Below are 19453 nucleotides of genomic sequence, written 5' to 3'. Positions count from 1 at the left end.
GGCTTGGGCTGCAGGCTCGGGCAAGATTCAGCCATCATGACCTCCTGAGCGTGCTTGACTCTTATTGGAAAGGCTTTCTGTCTAAAGCCTTTCCATACTGGTGCTCGATGTTTTCAGTTTGGGGACACCAAAATTAGTGTACCGCTAAAGACACGTGGTCGACACGTTGTTGACACGTTGTTGACACTTTGTTGACACGTGACCCAATTACCGGCCTACCAAGTGCCTTTGGCGACCGCTAACAGCAACTGTGGAACAGTGCAGTGCCCTTTTTTGGAGCAACGTACGAGTAGTGCCCATGGATTATGACCCCGCGACCCCAATCTACGTGGCGGTCCGCAATTCGCTACTTCATACTGACTGGCGTCCGGCATCGTCCCGAATTTGGCCACAATCTGCTCTCGGGACCCCTATAGGGCTCCCTGACCTGCTCCATCTCCGCCATCGTCAATGACTGCGCATCCACCCAGGCCAGGACTGGAAGGAAGGAGTATTTGCAAGATGGAACCTGGGAACTGGAAGACGACGAAGAGGAAGCGTGGGAATCCGGCGGCAATGGCTGGGATGTAAGTCCAACATTGCTGGTGCCAGAGTAGCCACTGCTTGCTTATAAGGGAATCATGCGTGTTGCCTTTTTGCCTTTTCCGACGTCCTCCTCCGACTGTACTCCCGATCCCAGGGCTGAACTTACGGGAAGGAGTGCTTCCAAGATGGGAGACGAAGAAGAAGAAGCCGCTGAATCCGGCGGCAATGGCTGGGATGTAAGTCCAACATTGCTGGTGCTAGAGTTACCACTGCTTGTTTATAAGGGATTCATGTGTGTTGCCCTTTTTTGCCTTCTCCCATGTTCTCCTCCGACTGTACTGGTGAACGCTGTCACAGATGTTGCCCTTTCCAGGCAGTAGAAGGGAGGGGGGGGGGGGGCAGCACATCCTGGCATCCAGGAATGCTAGGCCCTAGGAACTAGGCAATCTGACCTTTCCTCTTACCCCAATAATGGTATGGATGGGGAGTTCTTGAACATCCTCAGTCTTGTTAGAGTGAACTGTGCAACTCGGCAATCGGTGATAGCAGAGGACCAATGCCGATGGCGATGCTCCTTCCTTTTTCTCTGTCACAGGCTGCGTTCTCGAGAGGAAGCGTTATTTCTGCATTCCAAGAAGGACGGCACAATGGTGAGTGGAACTTCGTTGGTGTGCAGCCTTGCTAGTTGAATTGTAAATCAACCATTCTTCCTGTCTCTGACTTCTTCAATGTCCTCCTCAGTGTCGGACTGTCCGCGTCGCATTGAACTGGTCCGATGAGGCTGCTATTGCACACACAGTGAGGGAACTCCCATACGGGAACTCGGAAGTACTGCTACAGTACAGGTAAGGTGGCCATTGCTTATGTGCGTGCGCCGTTGTCAAACTTCTAAGCCAGCTGTACTCCAACCTACATGGACTCTGAAAGTAGTCAGCTGGCGAACTACAATTGAAGTTTAGACGTTATATGCCGCGGCTTGGTCAGCTTTTTCAGTTTCACAATGCATTGCACTCAGCACCGCTTCTCGGAGTATCTTGTCAGGATAGCTTTGGAACGCATCCTCCCCAGTGGGGGAACGGCAAATGTGCTGTTCATTTTTTAGGCTTGCTTTTATGGTACGTACAAATCCCCATTGAAAAGACATAGTGGAGACCAGAAACTGCAAATAGATGTTGGGAACCGCGAAGACCACCCTTCCTTGTCAAGTTCCCTGAGGGTGTGGAGGGGGGGGGGGGGGGAGCGGAGGAGGGACATTCCTGCACTGCTTAAAGCAGGATTCACAGGAGCATTTTCAGAAATTGCTTGTACATTTGTACCAGTTGTAACCGACAAACGCATTCTCATTGAGGTTTGACTTGAGGCACGTCAGCAAGGCGCTGTTGCATCGCTGACGTCTTGTCCTGATTCTGTGAATGGTATTTTGTGCGAGTTTGCATCGCACGCAGAATCGCAGGTCGTGTCGCATTGCGCAGCACACTGCCAAATTGCTTCTGTGAATCCCACGTGAATGGGAATTCCAATGGGAATGTAATCCATTGCCAACAGGTGTATTCCCGAGCTGCGCATCATACTGCAAAATTGCTCCTGTGCATGCAAATGGATTTCATTGCTCTTCTGTAGTTTGGGAAATTCTCGATTATGATAATTCTGCGTGTGTGTGTACACCAGCCCTGAACATACATGTAGGTGACCCATTTGTGGTGTCTCATAGCCTACCTCACGACCTTATGCTTTCTTTCTGTATCACTTGTATCTTGCAGGTATATCACCCCGTGACGACCACATCGAAGTCTGAAATTGAAGTGTGAAGATGCTTCAGCAACCCCTTCATATTTTTCCATTGCTTTTATTGTGCTTCTACTGTGCATGTGTGTAACCTGTGGGGTATGCATGTGATGACAATGTATGCCGATGACACGGTCAGATTTTGTCCATGCGTGTAACGTACACCTGCATGCTATCGTTGAAAAGGATCTGCCACTTAGGATCTTCGGACGAGCATCAGGTCAGCTTGGTTTTGTGTGGGCTGTACCAGATGCTGTTCACTTCTCTATCTGTTGGATATGTGACTTTCTGCAAGTTTCTAGTGTATGGTGGCCACTTCTTTGCTCGTCTTTGTATGACATTACAATAATTCTGTATTCACTGCTTCCATGGTGTGGTCTGCAAACTGCAATCCTTAGGCAAATATCATCACGGTTTGCAATGTTGTACTTTGGCTGCTAGCTTACCTACACATTGTAGTTGAATTATTTTTGTTTCACAACTGACTTCCTGAAGTATGGTGGCCACTGCTTTGCATGGCATTATACAATGTTCATCAAGAATTTCCTGTTTGGGTCGTGTGTGTGTGTATGTATGTGTGTGCGTGCCCATGTGTGTGTGTGCCATGTGCATGTGCGTGTTTGTCACAAGGTGTCTGTGTGCGGGGTAGCGAGGTGGGGAGGGCTGGAATGTATCAGTGTGCTACTGCAGTTGCATGGCTACATACAGTGCATCGCGCGCGTGCTCACCATGTTTATCTTCGGAGCTGGGCTAGGGTGGGGGAGGGAACAGAAAAAGAACTGAAATTACCCATATAAAAACCGCTCTGTGAGCGGTTCTGAAAAACCTCTACTGGTGCAGCCCCGTCGTAAAAGTAAGAAATTAGAACTGGCGCATTGTCCTCCCAAATGTGAACTGATCCACCTAAATCGCGATTGACGGGACCCGAACGCACCAGTAGCACGAGGTCGGGAGGGCACAGGATCACAGCCGGCGTCGGCGCTGATCAAGTTACCATACAACACTTAGATCTACCCCGAAGCCCACCTTTGCCGCTTTGGCTTTGGCTATGGACCAGCGTCCCCAGCTGCATCCACAGGTAGGAACCTCGTGCTACTGGTGCGTTCGGGTCCCGTCAATCGCGATTTAGGTGGATCAGTTCACATTTGGGAGGACAATGCGCCAGTTCTAATTTCTTACTTTTACGACGGGGCTGCACCAGTAGAGGTTTTTCAGAACCGCTCACAGAGCGGTTTTTATATGGGTAATAAGTTATATACGTCTTTGCACATGCACCGTGCGCTAGTGCAAGCTCTGCTGTCAGTGTAGACTCTACTAGTGTGTCAGTGTTGAAGTAACAGTAGATTGGAAAGGCTTTCTGTCTAAAGCCTTTCCATACTGGTGCTCGATGTTTTCAGTTTGGGGACACCAAAATGAGTGTACCGCTAAAGACACGTAGTCGACACGTTGTTGACACGTTGTTGACACTTTGTTGACACGTGACCCAATTACCGGCCTACCAAGTGCCTTTGGCGACCGCTAACAGCAACTGTGGAACAGTGCAGTGCCCTTTTTTGGAGCAACGTACGAGTAGTGCCCATGGATTATGACCCCGCGACCCCAATCTACGTGGCGGTCCGCAATTCGCTACTTCATACTGACTGGCGTCCGGCATCGTCCCGAATTTGGCCACAATCTGCTCTCGGGACCCCTATAGGGCTCCCTGACCTGCTCCATCTCCGCCATAGTCAATGTACTGCGCATCCACCCAGGCCAGGACTGCACTTACTTACGGGAAGGAGTATTTGCAAGATGGAACCTGGGAACTGGAAGACGACGAAGAGGAAGCGTGGGAATCCGGCGGCAATGGCTGGGATGTAAGTCCAACATTGCTGGTGCCAGAGTTGCCACTGCTTGCTTATAAGGGAATCATGTGTGTTGCCTTTTTGCCTTTTCCGACGTCCTCCTCCGACTGTACTCCCGATCCCAGGACTGAACTTACGGGAAGGAGTGCTTCCAAGATGGGAGACGAAGAAGAAGAAGCCGCTGAATCCGGCGGCAATGGCTGGGATGTAAGTCCAACATTGCTGGTGCTAGAGTTGCCACTGCTTGTTTATAAGGGATTCATGTGTGTTGCCCTTTTTTGCCTTCTCCCATGTTCTCCTCCGACTGTACTGGTGAACGCTGTCACATATGTTGCCCTTTCCAGACAGTAGAAGGGAGGGGGGGGGGGGGGGCAGCACATCCTGGCATCCAGGAATGCTAGGCCCTAGGAACTAGGCAATCTGACCTTTCCTCTTACTCCAATAATGGTATGGATGGGGAGTTCTTGAACATCCTCAGTCTTGTTAGAGTGAACTGTGCAACTCGGCAATCGGTGATAGCAGAGGACCAATGCCGATGGCGATGCTCCTTCCTTTTTCTCTGTCACAGGCTGCGTTCTCGAGAGGAAGCGTTATTTCTGCATTCCAAGAAGGACGGCACAATGGTGAGTGGAACTTCGTGGGTGTGCAGCCTTGCTAGTTGAATTGTAAATCAACCATTCTTCCTGTCTCTGACTTCTTCAATGTCCTCCTCAGTGTCGGACTGTCCGCGTCGCATTGAACTGGTCCGATGAGGCTGCTATTGCACACACAGTGAGGGAACTCCCATACGGGAACTCGGAAGTACTGCTACAGTACAGGTAAGGTGGCCATTGCTTATGTGCGTGCGCCGTTGTTGTCAACTTCTAAGCCAGCTGTACTCCAACCTACATGGAGTTTGAAAGTAGTCAGCTGGCGAACTACAATTGAAGTTTAGACGTTATATGCCGCGGCTTGGTCAGCTTTTTCAGTTTCACAATGCATTGCACTCAGCACCGCTTCTCGGAATATCTTGTCAGGATAGCTGTGGAACGCATCCTCCCCAGTGGGGGAACGGCAAATATGCTGTTCATTTTTTAGGCTTGCTTTTATGGTACGTACAAATCCCCATTGAAAAGACATAGTGGAGACCAGAAACTGCAAATAGATGTTGGGAACCGCGAAGACCACCCTTCCTTGTCAAGTTCCCTGAGGGTGTGGAGGGGGGGGGGGGGGAGCGGAGGAGGGACATTCCTGCACTGCTTAAAGCAGGATTCACAGGAGAGTTCAGAAATTGCTTGTACATTTGTACCAGTTGTAACCGACAAACGCATTCTCATTGAGCTTTGACTTGAGGCACGTCAGCAAGGCGCTGTTGCATCGCTGACGTCTTGTCGTGATTCTGTGAATGGTATTTTGTGCGAGTTTGCATCGCACGCAGAATCGCAGGTCGTGTCGCATTGCGCAGCACACTGCCAAATTGCTTCTGTGAATCCCATGTGAATGGGAATTCCAATGGGAATGTAATCCATTGCCAACAGGTGTATTCCCGAGCTGCGCATCATACTGCAAAATTGCTCCTGTGCATGCAAATGGATTTCATTGCTCTTCTGTAGTTTGGGAAATTCTCGATTATGATAATCCTGCGTGTGTGTGTACACCAGCCCTGAACATACATGTAGGTGACCCATTCGTGGTGTCTCATAGCCTACCTCACGACCTTATGCTTTCTTTCTGTATCACTTGTATCTTGCAGGTATATCACCCCGTGACGACCACATCGAAGTCTGAAATTGAAGTGTGAAGATGCTTCAGCAACCCCTTCATATTTTCCATTGCTTTTATTGTGCTTCTACTGTGCATGTGTGTAACTTGTGGGGTATGCATGTGATGACAATGTATGCCGGTGACACGGTCAGATTTTGTCCAAGCGTGTAACGTACACCTGCATGCTATCGTTGAAAAGGATCTGCCACTTACGATCTTCGGACAAGTATCAAGTCAGCTTGGTTTTGTGTGGGCTGTACCAGATGCTGTTCACTTCTCTATCTGTTGGATATGTGACTTTCTGCAAGTTTCTGGTGTATGGTGGCCACTTCTTTGCTTGTCTTTGTATGACATCACAATAATTCTGTATTCACTGCTTCCATGGTGTGGTCTCCAAACTGCAATCCTTAGGCAAATATCATCACGGTTTGCAATGTTGTGCTTTGGCCGCCAGCTTACCTGCACATTGTAGTTGAATTATTTTTGTTTCACAACTGACTTCCTGAAGTATGGTGGCCACTGCTTTGAATGGCATTATACAATGTTCATCAAGAATTTCCTGTTTGGGTCGTGTGTGTGTATGTATGTGTGTGTGTGCCATGTGCATGTGCGTGTTTGTCACAAGGTGTCTGTGTGCGGGGTAGCGAGGTGGGGAGGGCTGGAATGTATCAGTGGGCTACTGCAGTTGCATGGCTACATACAGTGCATCTTGCGCGTGCTCACCATGTTTATCTTCGGAGCTAGGCTAGGGTGGGGGAGGGAACAGAAAAAGAACTGAAATTACCCATATAAAAACCGCTCTGTGAGCGGTTCTGAAAAACCTCTACTGGTGCAGCCCCGTCGTAAAAGTAAGAAATTAGAACTGGCGCATTGTCCTCCCAAATGTGAACTGATCCACCTAAATCGCGATTGACGGGACCCGAACGCACCAGTAGCACGAGGTCGGGAGGGCACAGGATTACAGCCGGCGTCGGCGCTGATCAAGTAACGTTAGTTACCATACAACACTTAGAATAACTTAGATCTACCCCGAAGCCCACCTTTGCCGCTTTGGCTATGGACCAGCGTCCCCAGCTGCATCCACAGGTATACTGGGTAGGAACCTCGTGCTACTGGTGCGTTCGGGTCCCGTCAATCGCGATTTAGGTGGATCAGTTCACATTTGGGAGGACAATGCGCCAGTTCTAATTTCTTACTTTTACGACGGGGCTGCACCAGTAGAGGTTTTTCAGAACCGCTCACAGAGCGGTTTTTATATGGGTAATCTACAGTACGCTCGTAGATCTACTCAGTCAGATCGCATCGGACTGTATTCGGACATCACTGATCTCATAACAATGAGTCATGCATACAGCATAATCGATTAATAATCATGATCAAAAAGATCTAGACAGACCGTCGAAAACGAAAAAGCTTATGTTCTCGGTGATATGAAAAAGACTTTTGAGGACTAGAGATAGAGCTTACTTGAATTCAAGCCATTCCTTCACCCTTGTAAACCTATCTTCAATGCGTGAAACGAGGAGATGGTCGTCGATATCGTTACATCCACCCAGGTGCGGCACAATTTCGAAGAGGACAGTCCCGCTGTGCGCGAGCATTGCTAGCTTTGGAAGTACCGCAGAATTTTCCAAAATGTCGGAAATCACTAACTTTATTTCCTGAGGGGAGCTAGCTGAGCTGACAACGTGGTGATTCAGAAACCGGTGACACCACAGTTGTCAGACGAGGGTCTGGCAAATGGTAAGTTGTATTAGACGGTGTGACGAGTTCTCGTACGGTGTTGCACACTCGATAAAGGCTGGCAATCTCCTGTGTATTTGGTCACTATAAAAATAATGCATCGAGAACTCAGTGGCTTGAGGGAGGATTAGAGACACACCTGAAGTTTAGAACCTGTCCCAGAGTGCTATTTTGGTGCAGTGCAATCGCTCACTGGCACAGATCTTCGGGAAAAGATCCCGTACTTTTCTCCAGTTTTGTAAGAAAGACATTTTTTGTTAGTGGATGGGCTGTCCAAGGGTAAAACCTTTAATGACCTGTCTCCCTTGAGCCAGCAGTCCATCATTTCGCTGCATGTACTATGACAGTATACTAATAATCATAATAAATCAAGGGTTGGAATCATCAGTCAGTAAGGTTTGAGTGTGAGGGGACAATAGGGACCTTTCGCATTTGCTACGAATCGAATGCGAAACGAAAGTTTGATTCGGCTCGTAATCGTTTCGTTGAAAACAGATTCAGGTTTCGCAAGTCGTCATGCAAACGTGCATGGCCACTACGAATACGGCCGGTAGCTTGGCGTACGGGTTTTTACACGCACACATGCATGGATCATGGAATCAAGGGAAAAATGTGTACCTGGCAAAACTTAAACATCACTTTGTGTACCTATCTAAATAAATGTGTACCCGACGGATTCGGAGCGCGCCACGAATGAAGAGGCCTCCACTCGTGAAAACGAGTTCTCCACAGGGACTCTGACGAATCCTCGAACCCAGGTGACGAATCAGCATTCGTTTCGTATCCGTACGCGTGGTGCGAAAGGTCCCTAATGTCCTATCTTGTCCACGGTCTTATCCCTCTTGTGCTAGAATTTTTCTTAGTTTATCGTCTGTTTGAAATGATGTCCCTGAGCCAAAGAGATTGCGTACAAAGAAGATTTGTAAGGCATTAAGGTGTCAGGACAGCATTGAGTAACAGACCCGCTGTTGCGTGCTGATGGTGCTGCAAACTAAGGAAGCTGCTGGTGCTATTGTCACTGTTTCAATTATTGCCTCTTCTTAATTTGCTGCTGCTGTTGGGTTGGTGTTGACGGAGTTGCTGGTGTTGATGTTGGCGTTAGTGGTGTTTGTATTTATGTATTCCTTATACCCAATGCTGTACTCCTTAAATAGTGTTGTTATATTATTATCAGTTCGTAAGTACACACAGGCTACACACCCAATTACACGGAAGTGAATATTGCGATGGTGGAACGTTCCTGTCATGCTGCTGCTGCTGCTGTTGATGCTGCTGCTGCTGTGGCTGCAGCTACTTCTGCTGTTGCTGCTGCTGCTGCTGCTGCTGCTGCTGCTACTACTGCTGCTGTTGCTGTGGCTGCTGCTGCTTGTGCTGTTGCTGCTGCTGCTGCTACTACTGCTGCTGTTGCTGTGGCTGCTGCTGCTTCTGCTGTTCCTGCTGCTGCTGCTGCTGATCCTCCTTCTTCTGCTTCTGCGGCTGCTGTTGTTGCTGCTTCTGCTGCTGCTGCTGCTGCTGTTGCGGTGATGATGACAATTTTGCTGGAGTTGATGCTGGGGCTACTTGCGCTGTTGCTGGCGTGGCTGTTGCTGGTGTTGGTGCTGATGAAGTTGGCACCTGTGGTGATAGTGCTGGTGTTGGTGATGGTGGTAACTTTATTGTTGAACCCACATGTTGTGATACAGAATTTGAAGAAACCTTCGAGATAAAATGTAATTCGAAGTATGGACAAATGTGCTGGTGTTGGTGGTGGTGGAGTTGTGAGTGATGGTGATGGGGTGTTGGTGAAGGTTATGGTGTCACTGATGATGTTTGCGATGTGATGGTGGTGCTGCTGGTGATAATGTTGCAGGTGAAAGGTGATGGTGATTGTGATGGTACTGGTGTTGACAATATGGCTGGTAGTGGTACTCCTAGCGGCGCTGGCGTTGCTCGTATTGAAGGTGGTGCTGGTGGCAGTTGTAGGGGACAAACTCATTCTGGTTATTTTGTCAGGGCTATCTCTAATGTTTTCTCAGCTATCCCTGCTGTTGCTGTTGCTGCTGCTGCTGCTAAAGCCTCTTGTACAGGCAAGGATAATTAAACTGCGTAATGTTCTGCTGCTGCTGCTGCTGTTCCTCCTCCGGCTGCGCCCCGCTCTCATTTCAGATAGTTTATTTAACCTTTGTTGATGGGCCTGTCTGTCTGTTCTGAATGTGTGCTTTTGCAGGCCCCAAGGCTGCCGATTTTCTCACTGTTCTTGGCATTAGTCTGTCTAGTGCATGGCAACAATGGAGCGACGCAGGCTGGAGGAGGTGAGTAGTGGAATGGTGATGTTGCTACAAAGTAGGTTAAGTCCTCTCTGTACACAAAGTGCTCAATACCCGGAACGGCAGAGCGTCCTTACAAGTAAGGCGGAACAGATTATTTACTGCAACTCAGAGTTTCACGCTTGCCCGATCGCGATCATCAGGCAAAAATATTCTGGCATGAAACGGGGGAAAAAGGTCTTGTTATATGCACAAGACAGTAAGTGAAGAGTCATTGCGCGAGGAGTACAGTGGCAAGCACGCATATGTATTGATGTGGGTGTTCAGCTTGGCCTGGACCATGGCACCGTTGTGAAGCTTTAAGTCCAAGCTGCATATAGCGTTACGAATTAATGGTAGCGACTTCAGCGTTGATTTGTTAGGAAAGGGTTTGCTCCCCACACTGGAGCTCTCGCTGTTCCGCCGGCTTGACTTGACACTTGACTGACTCACGACTGCCATCCAGAGCACACGAGAAAGTCCATCGAACCTTCGACTCGGCAACTGGCCAGAAAGCACCCCCCCCCCCCCCCCCTCCTCCCCTGCTCAATACACAGTGTTTCGGGCAATCCACCCCTCATCAGTTGAACTTGAGTAGATGCATGTAGCATCTCTTCTCTAGTCTGTGAGCTCAGTCACGAAGTTTTGCAAATATTCTGGAAAAAGCAATTACATATGCCTGGAGCAGAATTTTAGCTCTGACGTACAGTAGGTCAAGAAATATTCGGCGCACATTTATTTTCGGCTGTTTTGGGCCTGGTCACGTTTGGCCGAAAATTCCAATGTTCAGTGCGACAGTGTATACTGGCGGCACCAGTACAGGCCGAAAATTTGACGCAGCCGAAATAGGTTTTAGCCCTGTGAGGCCGAAATTTTGAATGGGCCGGAAATTTGTCGACTTCCAGTAGACACATTCTGGCGGAATGCTCGTGTTGTTGTGGTTGTTGTTGTTATGTTGTGAGATATTATGACATTCGATGAACCTCGTAGAGATGCTGCAGCCGTGTGTGCGCCGTAGACATACAGCTCAGACATCGGGTGTGTTTGCTAGTTAAGGCGTGGGTTTCTGTGTGCACTTAACGGACTGTTGCTGAACGCAATGCAGCATCAGTGGCTGCACATAGACCACTGCAGCTACACTGCATACATACATGCATACATGTATGGAGAAATTGTCACAGGGAGCAGTCAGTGGCTGAAAATGAAAAAAACCCATTCCTTTATGTTTCAAAAACGTACTTGCTAGAGGATGTCCGGCAGGCACATGACGCTAAGTTGCCTTTTTGAATGTTTCTTATCTCACCTGTTGTCCAGGCAATACAACGGCAGAGCTACCGGCCACCGCGTCTGTATCAACATCCCCGGGGGCTGAGACAAGTACAATTCCTCCGACAGCCGGTGAGACAGTCATACGTATTACTCTGGTCATTCTTGAAATCATGGTAGGTCTGATCAACTCACCTCCCACCGCTTTAGCAGCTGCACGTGCGCTTTGATCCGTAGAGGGTGGTGGCGTTCCCTCGTACGCGGACAACTCGGCCTGCAGACGAGTCTCAAGTGGATTGTGAATTTTTTTTAAATTCTAGAAAGAAAGAACCTGCAGCAGACGCAGCCATTAGCTAGGCTGACGTTATTCTGCTAAGCTCGGTTGACCATGCTTGACCCCCCACCGGCTTGCATCATTGCCATGACAATGACAATCTTGCTCAGCCATTGGTGTTTGAAGTCTCTGTGGAAAAGAGAAAAGAGGGGGGGGGGGGGGTGTTCGTTTACGGTTGTGTACTGTAGCCCTAGTTTTACAATAAAGAATCGTGTCCGTTTCCGGAGGAAACTTATGACGACGTACATGGACGTACATGGAGGCACATTCCACCTAGACCTTGCATATCAACCTGATTGGTGTGACATCATTTTGAAGTGTATGCAAGACTGTATTGAGCAAACACAGTCGTAACACGCAGCAGGTCCGGAAACAATTTTTTGGTTTCCCTCTTCTTTGCTGTTGCCTTATTGTGTTCACAAGCATTTTATGTTGAGTTCTGTAGAGTTGTTGACATTATGTCTCCCCAAACATCCTCTTGACCATGCCCAGCGCTGCTTTGTTCTCGTTGGTGTGCAAAGGAAGAAAAACAAGCATAGTGACAAACACCGGAAAATGATGTATTGCTTTCCTGTGTGATGACATTCCCCGAACTGTCTTCGTCTAGTCGCGTGCACGTGTGATATGAGCATGCGCGGTGTTGTAGGTGTGCGAGTCTGTGTCACTGACAGCATAATCATAGATCTAAAACCACACTCTGCCATAGGTATTCGTCACTGTCACCTGTGGTTGAGGTTCCTTTGTAGATATAAATCCACATTACTCGCTCTCCAATGCTCCTTTGAATGGAGTGGGAAGGGGAACAAAAGTGAGTGAAATAGGGCATTCGGACAGCTTTGTTTGCACTCTGTGTGTGGATTTCGTTTGTGTGTGTGCACGTGTGTGCCCGTGTATGCATATGGGAGTGTGTGTGTGTGCGTGTGTGTGTGTGTGTGTTTGCGTGTGTGTGTGTGTGTGTGTCTGTGTGTGTGTGTGTGTCTGTGTGTATGTGTGTGTGGTGGTGGTGTGTGTGTGCGTGCGTGCGTGCGTGTGTGTGTGTGTGTGTGTGTATGTCGCTGTGCACATGTCCCTGTGCACATCTAGATACACCCTCACCAGCTATGCTGACAGTTCGCCGCCATCCTGAGAATATGGATCTGTATAGAGTAGATGATGGGCAGCCAGTTGTATTCGCCTGTGTGTACACTGGAGCAGTGACGGGTGACGTGAAATGGACGGGCCCCAGAGTTCCAGAAACCGCGGTGACCACTGTCAAGGTACGTTACGGTGGAGCAGAAACCGTGTGCACATACCATATTACACCGGGTATATGTCCACCCTTGTTATGGGTGCACCTATGTGTATAAGTCCATCCCTGTTATGAACTCACCCTTGTTAAAGTCCACCCTTGTTATTAGTCCACCCTTGTTATTTGTCTACCCTTGTTATTTGTCCATCCTTGTTATAAGAACACCCCTGTTATAAGTACATCCTTGTTATAAGTACACCCCTGTTATAAGTACACCCTTGTTATAAGTACACCCTTGTTATAAGTACACCCCTGTTATAAGTACACCCCTGTTATAAGTACACCCTTGTTATAAGTACACCCCTGTTATAAGTACATCCTTGTTATAAGTACACCCCTGTTATAAGTACACCCTTGTTATAAGTACACCCCTGTTATAAGTACACCCCTGTTATAAGTACACCCCTGTTATAAGTACACCCCTGTTATAAGTACACCCCTGTTATAAGTACACCCCTGTTATAAGTACACCCCTGTTATAAGTACACCCCTGTTATAAGTACACCCCTGTTATAAGTACACCCTTGTTATACGTACACCCCTGTTATAAGTACACCCTGTTATAAGCACACCCATACTACTTGAGCCTCTATTCACCTGTTCAATAGCCATAAAACCCCGTTCGTATATTGACTACCCCTGTTTAATTCGGATGTAGGTCGACTTTTAACCGGGAAAATAGGATACCTATGCCTTAAGCTTTGATGAAAACAGTGGCTCGTGGTCGAATGTGTTGGCGGCGTACTGAACAAGCATGCACAGTTAGCTTTTCTGCACTATTGTAATGTACGACCGAGATAGTGTGCTTTACGTTTGTGATGGAGTGCTTCATAATTATACGGTATGCAGACTCGTGTGATGAGTTTCTACGGAAATTTGGTCTGCACAGTGCGCAGAGTACAACATCAAAAGACAGACTTGGCGCAGTCTGCCCTTTGATGTTGGAACCAATTTCCCTAATATGGCAGAGGCGTGCGAAAAATGCATGTGTAAATTAAGAATTTCAAACCCAAACCAAAAAAAACTTCAAATCAATTCTTTTATAATTAAAAATAAACTCAATCAATAAACTCAATTCAAAAGGAGAAAAACAATAACAAAAAAAAAACACTGTACTACTTCCTCCGCGTCATCGAAATTGTCGCAGTTTGACTAGTGACTTGTCACTTGTTACTGACAACTCCATAAGCTAAGCCATTCAAAACTTATTACACAGTATGATAGTCTGAAGACTAGAGTAACGATCCAGGACAGTTGGACTGAGAGTTTTCATGCAGAGATGAAGTCCTCGTCGTCCCTGATGTCAATGGACGCAAAATTATCGTTCCGAAATATTTCAAGGAAGGTTGAAAGTTGGTCGCGCCTCATCTCAAACGCTTTGACATTCTCCACAGAACAAGAGCTGCTATGCTTGTCGTCTGCTAGCTCTGGATGATTTCTACTTCACCACCAACGACGCCTAGTAAGAATACACGATCGTGGCGAGGTCAGTTGATTACCGTCGGCGGTATCGCCTCGATCTTGAAATGAACTTTTTTTAGCCGTGGCATGCCCATTTATTTTAGCTGTGTGGTCACAGCTCATGCAGGTAAGTGTACTATCACGTCCAGCGCGCCCTCTTTTTCAGCATCACTGCCCGGCCCTGATTCACTGGTATACCATGGTACGGCACCTGCGCGTGCATTACTAGCACTACGTGTAGAGTCTACACGGCTCTTGCAGGTACAATCATGTACTAGTACTGAGTGTCTCGGCCAGAGCGACAAATTTTATCGCTGTTGCATGCATTTAGTTTGCTGACCCCTCGATTTTCTCCAAGCGCTGCCACTTGTTCCACGAATTCATTCTCACCCCAGCTAAGGTAAAACAGTGATGAGGCTTGAGTGAATGGCCATAAGCACGAGAAATGCGCAGGCTGCAATGCCTGACTGATCTCACCCAGTCGCAATTACCATCTCAGCGACATCAGCGAAGAAATTGCGTCTAGTTCAAAAATTCCAGCTTCCAATAACAGAAAAAAGAACTTTGCCGTCACCCTATACTGATGACCATCGCCTATGTCCGATTCCTTGCCTCTGGTACGAGTGCGTCACCCTATACTGATGACCATCGCCTATGTCCGATTCCTTGCCTCTGGTACGAGTGCTGGTGAGTAAATACCCCGTTTTATATCAAAAGTCAAACTGCGACAATTTCGATGACGCGGAGGAAGTAATTAATAAGAACACCAATAACTTCATCAAGAAAAATCAAATTATTATAGGGTGCGACAGAGCTCTCGGCCATTGAAGAAAATGTTGAGTCACCTCCACCATTAAACTGCACTCTTTAGCCGACTAGACCCTCCTGCACACAACCATCACCATTGCGAGGACACTTCCGTAGACGATATTGATAAACTTCTTCAGACAGCTGTTTCGCTAATACATAGCTCATCAGTGAAGGTAGATGTTGAATGATTAAAAATATAGACCAAACTGCTATTATATAGGGGGTTTCCACATACAAAACTGGCATAGCTGAGGTGATAACGCGGGAAAAAAGAAAAGTGTGAAGTACTGTTGACGCGCATGGGACATGAAAAATCAAAAACAAACAAAACAAACAAAAAACTTGATAAACAAATAAACACAGTATAGAAGATCAGAAAATTACGTAACAAGGCGAGACTCAGCCACCACCACGGAACTACGTGTATCCACAAAACGTTGGACGGGGAAACCCCGACGAGAACGAGCACCACGAATACAAAGAATACTGGATCTTAGTAAGGAGAAAGAGACTCAATCTGCGGAGAAAGGAGTAAGGAGAAAGAGAGATGGGCACGCAGCAGACTCATGACAACAGAGTATTCGCTACCAGAAGACTCACATTGTAAGCGACAAAGACGTTAAAAAAAAACAGTGCACAGTGGACTACAACCACCATGAGTACCGAGAGCTATAGTCCATTCATAGAAAGATGGATTTCTAGCTTGTGGCCATATAAATGGGTCAAACTTTGAGTTTTTCAGAATTTATTTCTGCAAACCAATACGGAATCCTCTTCCAATTATGTCTCTGAAGTATATTTCTCCAAAAAGCAAGCCCTAACAAGAATGGGATTTCGGCCGGGGTTTGTCCCAAAAGCACTGAATTGGGAAAAAACTGTGAAAATCCAAGCCATTTGACTCCGCCTGCAACAGTGCATAGTGCGGTTCGAACCTTTACAAAAGGGTTAATGGTAAGACTGCTTTGGCTCAACGCGAGCGCATCTTGGGTTCTCTTAGTTCACAGGATAAAAACTGTAACTCATCATTAGACAACGGAATGAAGAACCCAATAACCAGAAGACGACACAAGGTGAAAAGCCCCAGGAAAAACGGGCTAGAAAACCATATGTCGTACATGAAGACCATGGGAACGTCGTAGGCGTGCCATGGCGCAAAAGGTAAGTAAACCACTTTAGAAGACACGATAGAAAAAAGAAAGAAGACTGTATAATCAATTGCTTGTATGCTTGTGTGTATGCTTAGTGTGAACCATTAGTTTGTGACAATACTTATTCATGCAATATCTAACAAGCATGCAATATCTGACAAGCATGCAATACTCCACAAAACCCCAGTAGAAGTAAATTTTTCGGATCCTTTTTTCAAATTTCAAAATTCGCAACACTGTACTGTGTACAATAAAATGACAAAAAATTACCAAACACGGGAGTTCACCAGAGCCAGGGCCCCTTTTTATGAATGGACTGTACTTCCGATTTTCACTGGCACGCTTCCCTTTGAAGTTTATCGATGGAACACAAATTAGGTGTAAGTGTAGAGATGGCTGCCACTATTTTGTAGGCCAATACTGATTAAACAAACGGGAATGTGCGTGTTGTGAGATGTTGTGCGGTGTGTTTCTTTGTGTTCCTGAAATCAGGCGAATGGAACTACGGTGTCTATTCTGGTGTTACCTGTTACAACACTGCAAGATGCTGGTCGTTACCAGTGCAGTGCGTCAGCCAGTGCCGATGTCAACGCTGCTACAGCAACTATCAAGTTCTACTTGATAGTCACAGGTCAGTACTGCGAGTACGTGTGCTTTCAAGTCGCTGTATTTGTGTGTACGTGTGTGTGTGTGTGTGTGTGTGTGTGTGTGTGTGTGTGTGTGTGTGTGTGTGTGTGTGTGTGCGTGTGTGTGTTTGTGTGCGCGCACGTGCGTGTGTGTGTGTGTGCGCGCGCGTGCGGGGGGGGGGCCTGCGTGAGTATGTGTGTGCGTGTATGTGTGTGTGTGCACCACAAGGTTGCCAAAGCAGATACTGTTTGCGGAGGGCACTAACACGCGGCCCCGCCATGGACCCAAGCGTCGTTGGAGAGATGTGGCAGCTTCGGACCTGCGTGCGACCGGTATCCCGGAGGCGCAATGGTACCACCTTTCTCAGGACCGGAGGGACTGGCGGGAGCGTAGCCGTCGGAAGCCACCAAGCCAGCCAAAACCAAGAGTGTCCGTCTGTGTCTGCGGCCGCGACTTTCGCCGTCCGAATGATTTATCCTGACACAAGAACTTCTGCCAAGCCTAATAGCTATCATCGCCTTCGGCGATGGGCTTTCCAAAGGTCCAAAGGTGTGCGCGCGCGTGGGGTGGGGGTGTCCGTGCGTGAGTATGTGTGTGTATGTGTGTGTATGTGTGTCCCATATGGTGCAGTGGTATGTGCAGTCGATTTCCAATCGAGAGGTTGCGGGTTCAATTCCCGACGATTATGGTGGCACACGTCTTTCTTCTCTTTCTTGGACTCTTCCTGACTTTTCTTTCATTCTCCTGGGTGGTTACCAACAGCCAGTGTATGCCGGAGTATGTGGTGTGGTGTGTGTGTGTAGAAAAAAAATGGAAAAATGAAAAATAGAGATTCACTGGCCAGAAAAAGTCACTTCAATCAGCTGTGTGGTGGATACCAGGCTAAAAATAGTGGCGGTCAATTCATCAGCCTTGCGAGCTGTTGAATGGTGTAATCCCAGCACAAGTTGCTATGTCTAACATAGATGTTCGCTATCATCGCTTCCGCGATGGGCAGGTCTGAGGTCTGAGGTATGTGTGTGCCTTTGCTAAAATTGGTGGTGGTCAATTCATCAGCCTTGCAACCTATTGAGTGGGGTAGTCCCAGCACAAGTTGCTATTTCTAACGTAGCTGCTTCCCTATCATCGCTTCCGCGATGGGCAAGAGTATGAGTACGAGTGTGCCTGTGCGTGCAGGCGTGCGCGCAGGCTTGGATGTGTGGTGGTGGGGGTGGGCGGGGGTGGGTGGGGAAGTCACTTACTGCAGTATGGTGAGCGCATTATGTGGAATCCCGTCCAAGGAGACTCAGAGGCGGGTAATTTCAAGGGGTGTCGCTGGGCGGCTCAAAACCTACTTGAGATATCTTTGCAAGATTTCTTTCGAATCTCTCTCCCCTCTCCCTGGGAGAGCCCCGTGACCAGTTTATGGCAGTGTGGACGTACGATAAAGTAGGGCTAGAGTGCCCCACCATCTTGCCCTTTCATGGCCGTGTTGTAGAGGTGCTGTCCGCTATGTAGTTCAAAAGACGCACGCAACTTGTATGACAATTGCACGGTCTGCAGTCAATCCGTTCTTGTTTACGTTATTCTTCCTCTGGTTGTAGAATCAAGGCAGGGCGCGCGTGTGTGTATCTGTGTGTGTGTGTGTGTGTGTGGGTGTGTGTGTGTGTGTGTGTGTGTGTGTGTGTGGGTGTGGGTGTGTGGGTGTGTGTGTTTGTGTGTGTGTGTGTGTGGGGGGGGGGGGCATGTCCATTTTTTGTTGACAACAAAACAGTGCATACCGTGCATATGCCCAATCCGCCCGGGCAACATTGTATAGATTACTGCTGGAAAACCTGGAAATGAAGCAGTTAATTTTGTATATTATACATGTGTGCATGTGTGTGTGCATGGTGTGTGTGTGTGTGCACGCGCACGCGTGTGCGTGCTTGTGTATCTGGATCTGTGTCTGTGTGGGCATTGTTGGGTGTGCGGTGGGGTTGCTGATTGTTTGTACCTTGTCGGAATACGTCTGTACGCGTGCAATTTGTTTCTGCTGCAGCCAAGTTGTCTTTAGCTACGGAAGTCCTCATAGGCATAGGACTAGGCAGTGGTGTGCTGCTGTTAGTCATTGCTCTACTTGTTCTCAAGTACAGGAACTCCAAATGGCGCGGTGTAATGGAGCCAACCAAATCACGCATGTCTTTCGACACGGTGGCGTATGGCCGGCGTAACCGGGATAGCACCACTACTGACCTGGATTCCTACTTTGGAGGATGGCCCTCAGTCAAGCGCAGAGCCTCGGGCGATAAGGATCTGGAGGAGGAGGTGCCTAGACCATGCAAAGCCCACAACCAATCCGTGGTGACGATTGGCAGTCAGATCCCGGATGTGATGGTGCATTTGGAATCGGAAACTGAGCTTGACGCCTGTCCCATGCCCACCTCTACTAGTATAATCAACAACACGCCGGCCGAGGGCGGTCAGTCATGGATGGCAGGTGACAATGGCAACTTCCACCTATCCGGCGTGGAGCTGCGAACAAGGATGGCCGAGTCGTCCACAGCAAGTGTTACACGCATCAGGCCGGTGACTCCAACCATTCACGAGCCCCCGGACGCGGGTCACGGTCCCGG

At 48.0% G+C, this 19453-nt stretch overlaps 1 protein-coding gene and 1 long non-coding RNA gene across 4 annotated transcripts in view; both read left to right on the top strand.

Annotated features, from left to right (window-relative positions):
* The first annotated feature begins 3764 nt into the window (after window positions 1-3764).
* LOC135819237 (uncharacterized) lies at window positions 3765-6399 on the top strand. 2 transcript variants are annotated; one of them, XR_010553879.1, is made up of 4 exons: window positions 3765-4361; window positions 4723-4777; window positions 4869-4972; window positions 5887-6399. It is a non-coding gene; the product is annotated as an uncharacterized LOC135819237 (long non-coding RNA). The 2 variants fall into 2 exon arrangements; XR_010553878.1 differs by lacking the exon at window positions 5887-6399 and having other exon boundaries at window positions 3766-4361; window positions 4869-5336.
* A 914-nt stretch (window positions 6400-7313) lies between these two features.
* Window positions 7314-19453, top strand: part of LOC135819236 (uncharacterized) — a 13840-nt gene continuing 1700 nt past the window's right edge. The window contains exons 1-6 of one of the 2 annotated variants that reach the window (XM_065332406.1): window positions 7314-7640; window positions 9847-9931; window positions 11240-11323; window positions 12624-12781; window positions 16725-16863; window positions 18880-19453. The exon at window positions 18880-19453 is cut by the window's right edge and continues 1700 nt beyond it. In XM_065332406.1, the coding sequence (XP_065188478.1) occupies window positions 7638-7640; window positions 9847-9931; window positions 11240-11323; window positions 12624-12781; window positions 16725-16863; window positions 18880-19453 (1043 nt within the window). In that variant the 5' untranslated portion in view covers window positions 7314-7637. Of the gene's footprint in view, window positions 7641-9846; window positions 9932-11239; window positions 11324-12608; window positions 12782-16724; window positions 16864-18879 lie in introns of both variants that reach the window. The other variant, XM_065332405.1, reaches the window with a different exon arrangement.

Source organism: Sycon ciliatum, chromosome 6 (genome assembly GCF_964019385.1).
Source record: "Sycon ciliatum chromosome 6, ocSycCili1.1, whole genome shotgun sequence".
Lineage (NCBI taxonomy): Eukaryota > Metazoa > Porifera > Calcarea > Leucosolenida > Sycettidae > Sycon > Sycon ciliatum.
Note: the sequence above shows the minus strand (reverse complement) of the source record. Positions and strands in the feature narration are given on the sequence as shown.